Source organism: Amphiprion ocellaris, chromosome 24 (assembly GCF_022539595.1).
Source record: "Amphiprion ocellaris isolate individual 3 ecotype Okinawa chromosome 24, ASM2253959v1, whole genome shotgun sequence".
In the NCBI taxonomy this organism is placed as follows: domain Eukaryota; kingdom Metazoa; phylum Chordata; class Actinopteri; family Pomacentridae; genus Amphiprion; species Amphiprion ocellaris.
In genome coordinates, this window is record NC_072789.1 from 16,176,341 (window position 1) to 16,192,972 (window position 16,632).

The window sequence follows — 16,632 nt, forward strand, 5'->3', positions numbered from 1 at the left end:
GAAGGGAACAGTGTGAGGTGTGTGTCTACAGAAACCTCTGTTGTTGTTGTTGGAAAAACACAAGCAACTAACTAAAAAGAGGTAGGACTTTCAATTAGCCACCTATAACATCTGATAGCAACAAAAAGTTGGGTTATTGTATGTGTGAGATTTTTCTAAACTTTTTCCTGGGAGTTTCATCCGAATCTCTACACATAATGCAGCAACTTACCCTGATCATTTGGAGGAAAGTGACTGAAAAAACTGACTGAAAGGGCAACTCAGCTAAAGGCTACCCAGATGGTTAACTATGGAGGCAGTCAGAAAGTAGATGGGTTACTTCAAGTTCAATTTAAGGTGTTCTTAGAGTTCTGAGAGAAAGCTGGACCAGCAGTCCTGTTCTGGGCTCACTGTGGTCCTTATCGGTACACTACCAGTCAACATTTTTAGAACGCCACAATTTTTCCAGTTTTTCATTGAAATTCAAGTAGTTCAAGTCCAGTCATAGCTTGAAATGGTACAAAGGTAAGTGGTGAACTGCCAAAGTATAAAAAAAGAGGTAAGGTTATCCAAAACTGAAAAATAATGTACATTGCGGTATTACACAAAAAGGCCTTTTTCAGGCAACAGAAATAGTTTAACAACTTAAAGCTGTTCTGCAGCAATGGAGGTTGATCAAGCCTTGAAAGTTGGTGCTACCAAATCCTACAGGTGTCCCAACTTTTCTAGATTCCTTCCAACCCCCTCTGTCTGCATAAAGTAGTGCTGGAACACACAATGGAACCCTCCAGAGCATTATATGAACAGTATTGTACTGCAGAAAGTAGTGTGTTGCTGCAAAACAGGAGAAGAAAAAGCAATTAAAAATAGAAGAGAGACAGACCATCATTACACTTAAAATGTAGGTCTTTTCTACAGAGAAACTGAAGACAGTCAAGGTGTCAGTGAGTACAGTTTTCTTCACCATCAAAAGGCTCAGAAACCAGCTTAAAATGGGAACCAGTTTAGAAAATTGGGTTTGAGGATCACTAGCCACAAAACTGACTGTTATGCTACAGCTACACTACAACCTGCTGCCTCATGCAACTCCATAGTAACCACTGTTCTGTGTTGTACAAAACAACCTGCTGAAACTCAGCTTCCATTTCAGGCATGATGAACTGCTGCCATCTTTCTTTACAGACCAAAGAATCCATCAGTTTTACCTTCAGTCTGAGGAAGAGGAGGCTGAGTCTGAGAGGAGGAAGGTTCTCTGTTCTCTGAAGTCTCCCCAACATCACTGACATGAACTGACAGACAGACAGAGATCACATGTTATATTCTCCACTGCTTACTGCTTTCATTTATTTCAGCTACAACAGATTTAGAAGGGACTTTATGTTGACATTTATTGATGAGTTTATGGTGTTGATTAACTCTGGTTTTCTGACACCAAACTGCTCCTTCAAAGTAAAACCTGATGTTCCTCTGACATTAGTCTGGCATATCCAGACCATTCTGAAGAACAGAGAGTTCTGGCTTCACCTCATCATCATTCTGCTATAGAGGGAAGAAGGGCTGTCTTTTTAAAGCAGCCACAGTCATCCAGGGTGGAGCTAAGCCCAGGATGCAGCAACAGTGTCCCCTTAAAATAGTCAGCCAACATGGCTGCCTTATTGCTCCATCCAAACCCTCTGAAGACTTGACATTTTCAGTGTGGTAGGTCACTGGGAGGTTGTTGATGGTTTAAAAGTAGAACGTAATGTTACATAGTACTACATACTAACATGCCAGATGGTACGTACAGAAAAAGATGTAGCACATCCCAGTACATATTATGTTAAATGTAGTATGTCAGAAATACCCAGATGTCCGACCACATTCAAACTGATTTTGTAGAATGCAAACGAACATGTTTTTCTGGCCGTTCTGACCCACATTCTATGAAAGGTCATAGCACTTAACAGTGTGTCGTGGAAATAGAAATAAGTTTGAGCTGCTGAGAGCTCACAGTCAGATGACACCACATTACTACAGACTGGGATAGTCAGAGTTTAAGGCACCATATTATGAAGTACTATGTTCTAATTGGATGCACACTGCAGGACACAGTGAATACTTTGTGAGGTCAACTGTAGCATGTATTTAAATTTAAAAGGTTTGTGATTTGGAATGCAGCTGCTTCAACAACATTGTTCTGCCCTTACTGAGAGCTGATTGGTCAGCTTCCCTCTGGTTGTAAACTGCAGGACCACTCCCAGCTAAACAGTATGAATGAAGAATCTTCAGAAACTGTCTGATCGGCTCATAATTTGGTGAGGACAGGTGGGACATGCTTTGCTTCCACAGAAGGTCAGCTCATACAGAACTAATTTTGGTGTTCTATCAAGGTTTAAACAGCAGGGGGCAGTATTCAGTCAGTAGGTTGATCAGTAGATTTTACAGAGGAACTGACCTTACATGTGGACTCAGGAAAAACTGACAGAACCTGAACTCTATCAAACTGTAGCAGCACCATCATGCATCTTTCTGACTGTAATGATATCATGTTGTTCTTGTCTTGTGACTGACCTTCTGGTCCTGAGCTGCTGGCAGGAAACCTCTGCAGCAGATCATTCCTGGAGATCTTCTCTAAAACCACCCTGGTCACCTGCACAGCTCTATGAAGTCCATAAGTCTCCACCATCACATCCACAGTTTTACACCTGTCTAGTGTCTGTAGTCGGCTCTTTGTGATGGCTGGGAGGCCTTGAACATTGTTGGGTTTCTGCAGGAACCACTGGAATTTAGACAACTGATCATCATCCAGATCCTCCAGGATGTTCAAGAGCACCTCTGACGTCATCGTGTCTCCCTGATAAAGTCCAAGAATATGTCAGCAGTTAATGAACAGTTGTGTTGTTGGTGTGGTGGAGGTTGTTGTGTAGCAGCAGGACTGCAGTTAATCCTACAGGATCACTGACAGCAACACTGAGAGGAACCAGCAGGGGGCGCTCACTGCTGTCTGTTAAATATTACTCATGGAAGTCACTCTGCAGTTACTGGGCCACAACACAAAGATGATCCCACATTATTACACTTTGACCAACAGAGGCTCCAAATAAACATGAACTCTGATCCTTCACAGAACAAGTCCAGGATCAGAGTCAGACTGGAGTCTAGGATCAGAGCCTCATATCAGGGTTTTATACTTTTATACTGAGTCTGTTCAGAGTCCAGACCAAACACTGACTGCTACTAAACAGCTCATTACTGCAGTAAATGTCTCTCATGGATCCACATACATTTCATTCTTCAACTTTTCAACAAAACACAAACTTCTGTGAGGATTCTTCTCACAACATTTCTCCTGACAGTAATAAAAGCTGTTCTCTTGGATTTCTTTCTGCTCTATTTTACTATTTATCAGAGTTTTCAGTCTGTTTCTGTCCTTTCAGACGGACTCTTGTGATCAGCTGATTTCTACGCAGCAGCAAACTGATGCTGATTTCCATGAGACTTGATGTCAAATGGAGGCTGAAGCATGAAAACAGCTCTGAGGTCTGGACTACCAAGCAGGATCTGAGCTCATGGAGGGAACTTCAGCTTTAACTCTGGTTTTCAGGACTTTTCAGGATGCTGGTTCACTTCTTAGCAGGTCCATCACCATGGTAACTGATGCTGAACCAGATAACAGATCAACTAAAACACCTCCTACTGACCAATCAGCTCTCTGGAAACATCTCCATCCTTCCTGAAGATGCTGCAGAGCTCAGTGTGCAGATAGTGAGACGGGAAGATCAGAGTTTTTACAGCTGCAAGTGATTTCAGAGACATTTCATAGTTCTGTATGTCTTTGTAGAGGCATAAATCCTAAAACAGGAAGTGAAGAAACACCAAAACCTTTCAGCTGATTGTTAATTGATCAGATTTACAGTCAGTCTACTGATCAGATCAATGATGGCTTTCATTGGCTCTTTGCTCCAATGACTGTGTAACATTAGATTTGTGTATAATTATATTCATTTGCTTAATTTAGTTGATTATTTTGGTATTAATTTATGGTGTGTCTTGTAACCATGTAACCTGTGTGGTTTTCACTCACTGCTTTGTCTTGTGAAATAAAGTGATTCTCAGGACCAGGTCTGTTCTCTGGATCACTTTTATTTTCTGACCATGCAGGTTACGACTCTGTTAGAATAAAATAATCACACACGAGCTGGTGGCTCTCAGCGGTGAATCTCCTCTTTCTGGCCATATAAAAATATACATGTACAAAAATATATAAAATAACCAATGTCTAACAAAAGAAATAATTATCCAACATATTGATCAAAGTAAATTAAGACAAACAAATATTAATGCAAATATAATACTTAGAAAAATAATCTCAAATAAATAAAATATTTTTAAAGCAAAATAAAAAAAAGCATCCAGAAACTTATCTGTTTTATCCAACACATTACAGAACAAAACAAGTAACATAATAACAGCTATTTTCGTACTTGTTCAAATAATAAAAAAGTCACATGAGCTGGTGTGCTCGACAGCCACGTTCAGACTGATAAGGGAGGCTAACTGTGAGCGCTAGCCTAGCAGTTAGCTTTACACCCATCCTTGTGATATGGACGCTCAGACAGGTGATCTGTTTCCTGGAACCAGTCAGGACTCCACCTATGAGGAAGCAGCAGGCAGAGTTTCACAATAAGAGCACATTTTACAGGCTGATTCCTACTCAGTTCATGTGACGGATTATTTTAACATTCAACCTTTTTCATGTCACTCAACATCCAACACAACTTCTACAAACCCTGTGGTTCATGAAAGCAGAAACTCCCATCAGGCTGTAAATCCCTGACAGTTAACTTTCCCTAGAATGGAATCACTGATACACTTCTGAACTTCGTCCCTAAACTTAACTACATCAGTTTAGGGACGTTTCTCCTCAAACTTCATACACATTCACAGATTTTAGCCGCTAATGGACAACTTTTTAGTCCCATGAAGGAACGAACACGGAGCTGTGGAGCCACATTTCTGCTGCTGGAACTAAACTAACAGCAGCTAGAAACAGGGGCAGATCTACTAACTTTTCCAGTCATTTTATTCAGATTTGTCATCTGATTTGTCACAAAGTTTAAGTAATTTTGGACAAAATTCAAGAATTGTTTGTAACCAGTTTTAACTAATTTTGAGCTATTTCAAACAAATCTTGAATAATTTTGAGTAATTTTGGATGAATTTCAAATTCATTCCAGATCACATTCAGACAGTTTAAAGTCATTTTGGACAAATTTTGAGTTATTTTGGAACTTTTTAACTCACTTTGGAGTAGTTTTGAGTTATTTTGGACCAACTCTGGACTCATCTGACCATAGAATCTTCTTCCACTTCCTGGTTGTCCAGTTCTTGTGTTCTTGGTCCAACAACGCCGGGCTAACCTCTGTCTCTCATTGGTCAGGGGCTTCTTGACAGCCTTGTAGGACCTTCAGCCATGATCTAAAAGTCTGGTGGAACACTGGACACCAGTTTGGTTTGACCACTGCAGCTGAAGTTCCTGTCATGTCATTGGCTGGTTTTCCATGTGGATCAGGATGAGGTCATTTCTTGCTGAAGAAACTCTTGGACGTCCAGATGTTGGTTTGTCTTCCAGCTGTTTGTTGGTCTGTATTTCTGCAGAGTGAATCCAACTGCTGAAGGACTGAATCTGCACTTCCTGTTCATGTGGTTACAGCTGCACTTCCTGTCTGAGAATCTGAGTCTTCAATCATGTTTCCTGTGTTAAGTTCATTGTTTTAGTTGTTTTTATCTCTGAAGAACTTTCTAATGCTGCTTTATAAAGACACGAAGCATGGAAACTAAAATTGCGTCTTTTAATAAAAAGCAGGACCTTCATTAGTGGATCACTGGAACCAAAATGACCCAAAACTCAATATTTCTTCTGTATTTTTATGGAACCAATCAGTTTTCAGGTTTTAATGTCATTTTTAGGATGCGTTTCGTATTCTGGCTGTGACTGAACTAAAACAAATTACACTTGAAGACCTCAGAGGGATTCTTAATGCAGTATTTCACAAATGCATGGGGAGTCCCAAAACTTTTTTCCACCACTGTCTGGTCCACACAATGTTCTTGTTCTACGTGTTGTTGAAAAATCAAACGTTCACAGCATTTCCATCCTATAACTGTTGCACTGAAGTTCTGCTAATAAGAACAACTCATGTTTAGAACTTCCTGATTTATTTATTGTTTTAATTGTACCACAACAATGTTGTTTTTGAGTTAAAATACGATAAATGATTCAATCAGTTTGATGTTCTATAGATAGATAAAAGGTAAAAACCAATTTAAAATGTCTTTTACTCACATTTAGACGGAGAAAAAAAGCTGCGACACGAAGACGGTAAAAGCAGAACTAACTTGAACAGGAAGCGGCGTGACGTCACTGTTGTCAGGGCAACGAAGCAGGAAAACCAATGCATCAGTTTGTGGTGAGTTAAAACGTGACTTTGTGAAAATGTGTGTTTGCGAACATTTTCCATTTCTTTCTAATTCTATAAATATGAAGCTTTTAGGACAATTCAGAAGGAAGAATAAAGAAGAATCAATCCCAGAACTGATGAGTCCATTTCAACGCTAAATGTCCTGAGAAGCTGTTTTCCAGGAACTACAGTCAGAGAGGGAATCTACACTCTACATGTCACCTGAGGAATCCAAACCTTCTCTGGCTTCATCTTCTTCTTTGTCTGCTGCTGTGGACTTTAATCCACTCCTCATTTCAATGTGGAAGCTCAATAGTTTAGTGTTCTGCTCTCCTTTAGTCTCTTCTTGGATTTTATCACATTTTCTGAGTTTTTCTGGGTCTTTGCTTTAAACCACTTCCTGTCGTTTTTCCACATTCATGAAAATGTCCTTTAGATGAGATGAATCCAATGAAACTGAAGAATTTCACACATTCTTTCCCATTTCATTGCTTCATTCATATATTTGACTCTCATAATTACACACAGTTTGGTAAATGTCACACTTTGAGCCTCTAGACCCACAACATCACTTTGTAAATTCTGTTTTTAAGGATCATTTCATGTCCTTACAACTGAGAACCTGCCTCACTAATTCACTTTCATGCTATTTTACTGTGAAATATTGAACGTTTTCCTCCATTTATCTGATATCTTCAAGATGAAATCAGCCAACAGTGTCTAAAATCACTGATTGTAGCTGCTTCACTATTTACTTGTGTGTTTTCTCTCCATATCTTCAGAATAATTCCTCCTCTGATTCTTCAGGCTGTTTCCAGTCAAGCAGCAGCAGCGTCCTCTGCAGGTTGGACAGATAAAAGCTTCCAGCATCTATCTGCTATTCCCAGGTTCTCCCATCCAGGAACTAGCCAGATCCCACCCTGCTGACTTCTAGCAAACATTCCAGGAACAAAAAGGGATGTGAGCAGTTTTCTGAGAGTCCCATGTTGAGCAGCAGTGGAGGCTGGATGTGAGGAAGTGGAGGTGGATCAGCTGATGCTGCTTTGTTGGCTTTAGATTCAGATCCAGGATCAGTTGAGCTCAATCAGTCCATGAAGCAACTGGCAGATAGTTTGAAAGCATCAAATGTGACAAGAATCCCAGAAGAGCTGAGTCATTTCTGCTGCTTTAGAAGCCAAATCCAAAGTGATGCAGGTTTGTTCTGTGTCGTCTCTGCACTCCTTCATGTTGGAGTTGAGATCAAATGAGAATGAAAAAGCTGCAAGTTTTCATGTGAGGCTGAAACAGACGCTGCTGATGCTGCTTTTAAAGTGAGCTTGGCTCCATGAACTAGTTGAAGATTCTCTCTGAGGGACTTTTAGTTGTTGAGATGTTTGCTGCTGCTGCATCATTTTAAAAGCAGATGATCCATGTAGAGCACATCTTTAGTCCCAGCATCATGAGGACCATTAAAGAAGGAAACATGGATTCATGTGGAACATTTACAACAAGCACACTAACACTGTCAAACATTTGAGGGAGAAAAGAACCCAGTGAGTCTTTCTGCACTCAACTTTATCTGACAAGAAAACAAGCAGAAAAGATAGAAATAGAAACAACAGAGGAATTCTCTGAGAGAGATTTGTGTAAAAGGCTGTAAAAAGCAGCTTTGTATCCTAAAGAATCCTCAAATAGGCTCATTTCCAGTCTGATGAGGTCAACAGTCAGACTGTGGAGCTTTAATTTGAAGGGACTGAACAGGAAAACAGTGAGACTTTTCACTTCTTTCAAATCTGTTTCACTGGAATCATGTTTTAATACGAGTCATTCTAAATACAGACACGTGAAATGAAAGAAAATACTCATTAAATAAAGATAAGGATACACTTTATTGATCCCATAGTGGGGAAAGTTCACCGTTACAGCAGCTCCAAAGAAAAAGTATAAAGTATAAAGACAGTGCAAGAATAAATAAGAAAACAGAAATGGTGCAAAAATGGCAGAAAAAATATTATATACAAATTAAATCAATACTGACCATGTAATGTTGAATGAACTGATCCATCATCTGGTGTTTTATCTGAATAAGAATTCACAATAATATAAAATACAACTGTATTCATTAAATCCAGACATTTAAAATGGAAATAAACACATTTTTAATCAATTAAACCTTTAATTCATTGAACTAAGAAAACCATCCTTTAATGTCTTCCCTTAAAACGAGCAATGCTTTTTAAAATATAGCTGCAAAGTAAAAGTTTCACACTAAAGATGAATCACTGATGAACATTTAATGGCATCAACTCAATTATTATGAGGAAACAGAAATCCATTTCTAATATTTCTATCAAATATGTTTGTGTCTATAAAATATACTGGACATGAATAAAAATGTCTGCATAGTGAAATATATGAAGTCCATCTGCATTTATACATCATATTGATGTTTAAATAACAGGAACTGCAGCCAACGTTCAGTCAAGTTAGTGGAATTACGGATAAACAACGTTTCCAGTGTTCAGCATCATGGAGATATGAGATCCCAGAATCAGCCATCAGGGTGAGACTCTGGCAGAATAACAGCTAAATGAGGAAACACACTGTGATATGATAACCTGAGATTTATAACCAAGTTATGCTAAAACCCAATGAATGTGATTAAACTAACTTCAATACTTATTTTTATAATCTTTGTTTAAAAGTAACTAAATCAAAAGAGTAACTCACTGAAGGGTGATGGATGTGGTTCTTATTTTTATAATCTTTGTTTAAAGGCAACTGAAGCAAGATCAAACATCTCGAAAATGCCCCCGTTTTTTTTCATTCTGTCTGAACAGTTGGTGCCGCTATTATTCCACAGTTCGGATGAGGTCATGTCTGGTGAAATGGAGTCACATGATTATTGTTGTTTCGTCTGATTGGTGAAACACAGTCATGTGGTAGATCCACTGAGGGCGTCTCTCTGGCAAAATAAAGCATATCAAATGTGGTAAATAAAAAAGGAACGAGTCAAGTGTAGCCCAGTGTAACGGAGTAAGAGTAGCGTTTCTAAAAATATCTAACGTGATTCCATATATATCAGTAAAACTTCTAATATTTTCTTTAAGAACATTCACAAAAAAATCAACCAAAATCCAGCGAATTTCACTGGATTTTGGTTGATTTTTTTGTGAATGTTCTTAAGAAACATTTTTTTAACATTTCTTTTTTTCCACCAAAAATTTCCCAAAAATGTTGAAAATGTGGCCATCAGAAATGTCACCATGAAAATATATTTTTTTCCCCACATTTTCAAATTTTAAAACGGGTCAATTTGACCCACAGGACGACACAAGGGTTAAAACTAATGAAAATATAAAACCATTAAATGTCATGGGCAATGCTTTAATAATTACACAATTAGCGGATGATACAACATTATTTTGAAAGAATTTTCACCAAATATCCAATGCCTTAAAAGCTGTGTGTATTTTTCCAGAAGCCTCAGGGTTGTATTTAAACTAAATGTGAGATCTTGGACCATTCATGATAAAACACAAACTTTAATTCAGAATATTCTAGTCAAAAATGAGCTAAAATATTTGGAAGTAAATATCACTAAAAATATTATAAACATAGAAACTTCTAACATTCAAATTGTTTGGAAAAAAATCAAAAATCCCCGAATAGCTGGTTACAAAGGAATATTTGAATATTTGGTAGAATATTGTGAACAAAAATGGAAGGATTACAGGATGAATTTATCCAGCAGATTCTTTAGCTGTTTCTGATAGATGTATGAAGAAAATCAACCAAATTCACTCTGATTTTATTTGGAATAATCAGCAACACTTGATTAGAAAAGGTGATGTGGTAAAATCAGTAGAGGAGGAGGTTTGAATGTCATTGATTTAGAAACAATGAATGGTTCAATGAAATGAAGGTGGTTCCAGACTTTTATAAAACATGAACATTATGTGTGCTTTACTTTACCGCCTCATCTTTTTCTAATGCTGGAGGAATTCATTTTCTGTTAAGATGTGATTTTGATCCCTTGAGATTCTCCTTTAAATGATCAGATTTCCACATGCAGCTGTTATTATATTGGAAAATGCTTTATAAGCAGAACTTCAGTCCACACAAAGCTACAATATGGAATAACAGGAGTATTTTATACAGGAGGAAATCTTTATTTTGAAGGATTGGATGGAGAAAGGAATTTGGGCTGTAACACATTTAATGGATGAAGATGGTAATATTTGAAGTTCTATTGATTTTAAAACTAAATTTAATTCAGATTGCTGGTATAAACAACATTCTCTGGTAATCAAAGCTGTTCCAGTGGCTTTGATAAATTTGATCAAAGGAATATTACAGTATTCATCTGTAACTCCTGATTCTAATGCACTGTTTATTGACAGACAGACATCTTTAGACATTAAATGTAAGAAAAACATTTTAAGATTATTAGTAACAGAAGAATGTTTTCCTCTTCCCGTTAAAAGAAAAGTTTTATCTCCAACATTTTCAAAGACTGACATTATCAAAGTCAGAACCAGATATTTGTCTTTTCCTTTATTATCTAAAATGAAAGAAGTTCATTTCTAAACTATTTATGATGTTTATTCATGTAGAGAATGTTTCAGAATGAGATTTAATCTGGATAATAACACATGCACATTTAGTCCAGAAGATACTGAAACTCCAGAACATCTTTTCTCCACCTGAACTATTGTGAGGAGGTTTTGGGACAGAATGCATGAATGGTTGCTAACAAAGAATGTTAAAGCTGTCTTTGAATACAATTCTATTAAGATTTGGAATTTATGTGTAAGAATATATCGATAATTGGTAAATTTTATAGACACAAATGTAGATTTTTTAAAGGTTTCTCTGAATTTTATTGCTTAAAGAAATGATTTGAAACTTTTCTTTTACTCCTTAAGAAAATTGTAAAATAGAAGTGCCTTAAGACTGTCTAAGATTCTCATGTTATTGTAAGCCTTAAAAGTTGTTGCTCACCTCTTCAGGGCTGTGGGTCAGGTGGCTTACAGTTTTGTAATGTTCTTATAGATGGCTGTTCTTATATTTTGCTGTCTTCTGTGCTAGTATATTACCACAACGGCAGGACAGTTTTTCTGTCGGCATTTATTTCAGCTTGGCACAACAACCCTGAACCCACGCGCTCACTCTCGGTGTCGTGATTAAAAAGGTTGTACCTGAAACAACATGAAACCGGAACTAATATCTGGGACACTGAGAATTGCAGAGAGGAAACGCAAACCAATAATCAAATAATTCAAATAATCTATGAAAGAAGATTCAAGACACCAAATAAATAAACATCAAAATAATAAACAAAATAAAGAAAATGTAAATGAACATAATCAGACATAAATCCAATGCTATATTATATATTGATTAACCCCTGTGAAGTTAATTTATTTTAAATTACCTTATTTTAGATAATTAGATAATAATGCTTTTTAAGAACCCTGTTCCATGTTGAGTAGAATAAAGCAGATGAATAATAAACAGCTGATATAATGTATGTTTGTAATGAAGAACTCAGTCAGGATTTTTAGCCACAGTCCTTTATTCTTCTCCATCACACACAAGATGAAGGAAGTTCTCATTTCATCACTAGGAAACATCCATCCATCCATTATCTATACACCGCTTATTCCTCACTAGGGTCGCGGGGGGTGCTGGAGCCTATCCCAGCTGACTCGGGCGAAGGCAGGGGACACCCTAGACAGGTCGCCAGTCTGTCGCAGGGCTTCACTAGGAAACATTTACAGGGATTTCACAAAGAAACACATTTAATCCATGAATGTGAAAAGATGTTTCTGAGGGACAGAGTCATGGAGAGACTCAACTATCTGTTCAACACTGTTTCTCTACCAGGAGGAGACTCTGGAGACTCAACTCAGCACAGAAACACTGAGGAACGAAACCTAACACCAAATCCAAATCCAGGATAGAGAGGTTGAGTGAATGTGGTGTTGAAGGTGTGGAGGTGGATCAGAGAGTCAGAGGAGACTCTGTAGAAGGACAGAGTTCCAGCAGGAACGTCCACATAAACTGAAACTCTGTGAGAAACTGAGGAGGAACTGATGGATGTTTGACTGTTGTTGTGCCAGACATAGTAACCACCATGATCAGAGCAGAACAGACTCCAGGACACATTATTAAATCCAAACACACAGTCATCTCTGTCTCCTTTTCTTCCAATTCCTCTGGAACTCACTGATATACGAACCACTCCTCTCCACTCCACCTCCCAGTAACAGCGACCAGTCAGACCAGTTCCACACAGCAGCTGATGCCAGGGGAGGTCAAACCTGTCTGGATGATCAGGATACGACTGATCCTCCACCACATATGTCACCTTCCTGTTGTTGTCAGACAGTTTGAGTTTTGTGTTTACTGTGTTTGTGTCGACTGTGAGTTGACAGGAATCTGATGGAGAGAACAAACACAACACAGCTGCAGTTATTGATGGATCATGTGATCAGTATTAAACCTTTGATGATGACCTCAGAGATGTGACACTTTGAAGATGCTTGAATGTGCTGCTTTGTTTCCATCAATCCATTAAAACACACTTACACTTCCTCAGACCTGGTGTCAACCATCGGACTCCAGCAGGCGTCACCCTGAAAGGAGGAGGACGGTCAGAGCAGCAACGACTCTTTCAGCAGCACACATGGACGTTACATGGCTCTCACACTGTTCCACTGATAAAGGACCAGTCCAACATGGAGACACAGACACCTGAATGCAGCATCTCTAAAGTCCTGTCCTGTGCTCGTCACGTTCCAGCTCAGTTTACACTCATTATTCAGCTTTACTCATTTATGCTTCCTCTTTTCATGGAGCTAGGCTAACAGTTTACCCTGCTTCCTGTCTTTGAGCTAAGCTAGGCTAACAGTTTACCCTGCTTCCTGTCTTTGAGCTAAGCTAGGCTAACAGTTTACCCTGCTTCCTGTCTTTGAGCTAAGCTAGGCTAACAGTTTACCCTGCTTCCTGTCTTGTGCTAAGCTAGGCTAACAGTTTACCCTGCTTCCTGTCTTTCAGCTAAGCTAAGCTAACAGCTTCCTCTTCCATTCAGTCACGGTGCATAGCTGAACTAACAGTGTTCTTCTGCTTTTAATCTTTGTTGTGAGCGAGGCTGATAGTTTCCTGAGAGTGTCTGTCTGTCTGTACCTGAGAGTGTCTGTCTGTCTGTACCTGAGAGTGTCTGTCTGTCTGTCTGTACCTGAGAGTTTCCAGTCTACAGTCTGGATCCTCCACTTTAGCTCTCAGCATCTTCTCTCCTGAGTCTCCTGGATGGTTGTAGCTCAGGTCCAGCTCTCTCAATTTTGAGGGCTTGAAGCTCAGAGCTGAGGCCAGAGAAGCACAGCCTTCTTCTGTGACCAGACAGCCTGACAGCCTGCACACAAAACAACACAAACCTGACGGACACTACTTGGCTGGATATTTCTCACTCTTTCTTGTCTTCTTTGTCTTTCAACTACATTTTGCTGCACATTTCATGCGTCTCAAGCAAATCAAGAATCTCAACAATGATTAGTGGGATTTAATCATGTCAAAAATAAACCCTGACAAAGTCCTGCACAAATTCAGTAAAAGCTCATTTGATGAATCCCATCAGCAGAAATGATTCTACTCAGGTTAGATGTTTATCCAGTGATAGAAATCACATCAGTTTCAAAGTGTGAGTCCTGACCTGAGAGCTTCCAGTTTACAGTGTGGACTCTCCAGTCCAGCAGAAAGACTCTCCACTCCTGAATCCTGCAGGTTGTTGTTAGTCAGGTCCAGCTCTGTCACACTGGAGGACTGGGAGCTGAGGACTGAGGACAGAGCTCCACAGCTTCTCTCTGACAGATTACAGTTATTAAGTCTGAAGAGACAAAAAGCAGATTATACAGATGAAACTGCAGCAAAATGAAAAAGTATCTTCAGTCTCCAACTACTTACACAACTTTCTTGGAGGCTTTGACCACTGGCAGCAGCCTCAGAAGAACCTCCTCTGAAGGAGAGTATTTCTTCAGGTCAAACACATCCAGATGTTCTCCTGATGACAGTAAGATGAAGCCCAGAGCTGACCACTGAGCAGGAGACAGTTCATCTGTGGACAGACGTCCTGATCTCAGGTACTGTTGGATCTCCTCCTCTAGAGAAACATCGTTCAGTTCATTCAGACAGTGGAACAGATTGATGCTTCTCTCTACAGACACATTCTCATTGATCTTCTCCTTGATGTACTCCACTGTTTTCTGATTGGTCTGTGAGCTACTTCCTGTCTGTGTCAGCAGGCCTCGTAGGAGATTCTGATTGGTCGGCAGTGACAGACCCAGGAGGAAGCGCAGGAACAAGTCCAGGTGTCCGTTTGGACTCTGTAAGGCCTCGTCCACAGCTGTCTGGTAGAAACCTGTTGAATAACTTTGGAACATTTCAGACCAACAGGATGTTGTTTGTTGTTCTTCTTCCAGCAGGTTGATTCCAGAGTTGATGAAGGTCAGATGGACATGAAGAGCAGCCAGAAACTCCTGAACACTCAGATGGACGAAGCTGAACATCTTGTCTTTCTGTTTCCGTCTTCGCTCTTCTTTGAAGATCTCTGTGAACACTCCTGAGTACACTGAGGCTTCACTCACATCGATGCTGCTTTCTCTCAGATCTTTCTCATAGAAGATCAAGTTGCCCTTTTGCAGCTGTTCAAAAGCCAGTTTAGCTAATGACTTAATGTACTGAATGCACTTCTCTAGACCATACTTTTCTTTTGTATGATCAATCTGAAATCTTAGAAACTCTGCGTACATCTCAGTCAGTGTTCTGGGCAGATCTCCTCCCTCTCTGGTTTCCAGCAGCTCCTCCAGAACTGTAGCAGTGATCCAGCAGAACACTGGGATGTGGCACATGATGTGGAGGCTTCGTGACGTCTTCATGTGGGAGATGATGCTCCTGGCCTCCTTCTTGTCTCTGAATCTCTTCCTGAAGTACTGCTCCTTCTGTGGGTCGGTGAACCCTCTGACCTCTGTTGTAGTGTTGACGAGGTTCTGAGGGATCTGATTGGCTGCTGCAGGTCGTGTGGTTATCCAGAGGCGAGCTGAGCGCAACAGTCTTCCACTGATAAGTCCGCTCAGCAGGACTTCTATTTTCGTTGACTTTGTTACATCCAGGGAGCGAATGTTGTTGACATCAAAGTCCAGATGAAGGCGACTCTCATCCAGTCCATCAAACACAAACAGCAGTTTGAATCTGCTCTTCTTGTAGCTGCTGGTTCCTGATGACTGCAGAGCTGTAAAGATGTAATTCAGAGTCTCCACTGTGACGTCTTTAGTTTCTGGGATACAGAAATGAATGAGCTCTGCCAAACCAAACTCTTGTCCCTGCAGTGAATTCAGGGCACGGAAAGTGAACGGGAAAATAAGATGCACGTCTTGATTGGTTCTTTCTTCGGCCCAGTCCAACACAAACTTACGCACGAGGAATGTTTTTCCAATCCCTGCAATCCCATTGGTCAGCACTGTTCTGATGGGTATGTCTTTTCCAGAAGGATGGTTGAAAATGTCTCTGGGTTGGATCTGTGTCTCTGTGTCTGATGGCTTCCACACCTTGTCAATCTGTAGGACCTCATGCTGTGTGTTGATGTGCACGTCCCGGCCAGCTGTGATGTACAGCTCTGTGTAGATATCAACCAGAAGCTGCTCATCTACTGCCCACCCCTCTGTTGTAACCTTAAACGTGTCCTGGAAGTTTGACTGAAGCTTCTGTTGGTAATATCTGATGGGACGTGGTTCTGGTACCGGAACAGTCTCATCTGTGTCAAACATGAAGGGAACAGTGTGAGGTGTGTGTCTACAGAAACCTCTGTTGTTGTTGGAAAAACACAAGCAACTGAGCAGCTACAAAGAGGTTGGACTTTTAGTTAGCCACCGATAACATCTGACACTAATATAAAGTTGGGCTATAGCATTTGTGAGATTTTCCTATACTTATTTCTGGGGGTTTTATTCTAAACTCTTCACATAATGCAGCAACTTACCCTGATCATTTGGAGGAAAGTGACTGAAAACCTGACTGAAAGGGCAACTCAGCTAAAGGGCTACCCAGATGGTTAACTGTGGAGGCAGTCAGAAGGTAGGTGGTTTACCTCAAGTTCAATTTAAGGTGTTCTTTGAGTTCCTATTTGGAGAAGACCCTTTAGTCAATAGAACCTAAAAACAGAGAGCTGGACCAGCAG

At 39.8% G+C, this 16,632-nt stretch overlaps 2 protein-coding genes across 2 annotated transcripts; both read right to left on the reverse strand.

Annotated features, from left to right (window-relative positions):
• Window positions 1-11,964: 11,964 nt before the first annotated feature.
• On the reverse strand, window positions 11,965-13,914 carry LOC129348224 (neoverrucotoxin subunit alpha-like). The gene is made up of 4 exons (XM_055008085.1): window positions 13,901-13,914; window positions 13,642-13,815; window positions 12,993-13,078; window positions 11,965-12,842 (listed from the first exon to the last, which is right to left on the reverse strand). Exons 1-4 carry the CDS (start codon window positions 13,912-13,914, stop codon window positions 12,310-12,312), a joined length of 807 nt encoding a protein of 268 aa, XP_054864060.1. The 3' UTR covers window positions 11,965-12,309.
• On the reverse strand, window positions 13,052-16,567 carry LOC129348259 (NLR family CARD domain-containing protein 3-like). The gene has a single exon (XM_055008305.1). The coding sequence runs from the start codon at window positions 16,220-16,222 to the stop codon at window positions 14,360-14,362; it is 1,863 nt and encodes a 620-aa protein (XP_054864280.1). The 5' UTR covers window positions 16,223-16,567; the 3' UTR covers window positions 13,052-14,359.
• Between the last annotated feature and the right edge of the window lie 65 nt (window positions 16,568-16,632).

Coding starts and splice junctions, on each gene's coding strand:
- LOC129348259 (XM_055008305.1), bottom strand. CDS start 16,222: ATGTTTGACACAGATGAGACTGTTCCGGTACCAGAACCACGTCCCATC.
- LOC129348224 (XM_055008085.1), bottom strand. Junction 13,079..13,641: donor TGTAGACTGGAAACTCTCAG/GTACAGACAGAC, acceptor TGTGTGCTGCTG/AAAGAGTCGTTGCTGCTCTG. Junction 12,843..12,992: donor GACACCAGGTCTGAGGAAGT/GTAAGTGTGTTT, acceptor TCTCTCCATCAG/ATTCCTGTCAACTCACAGTC.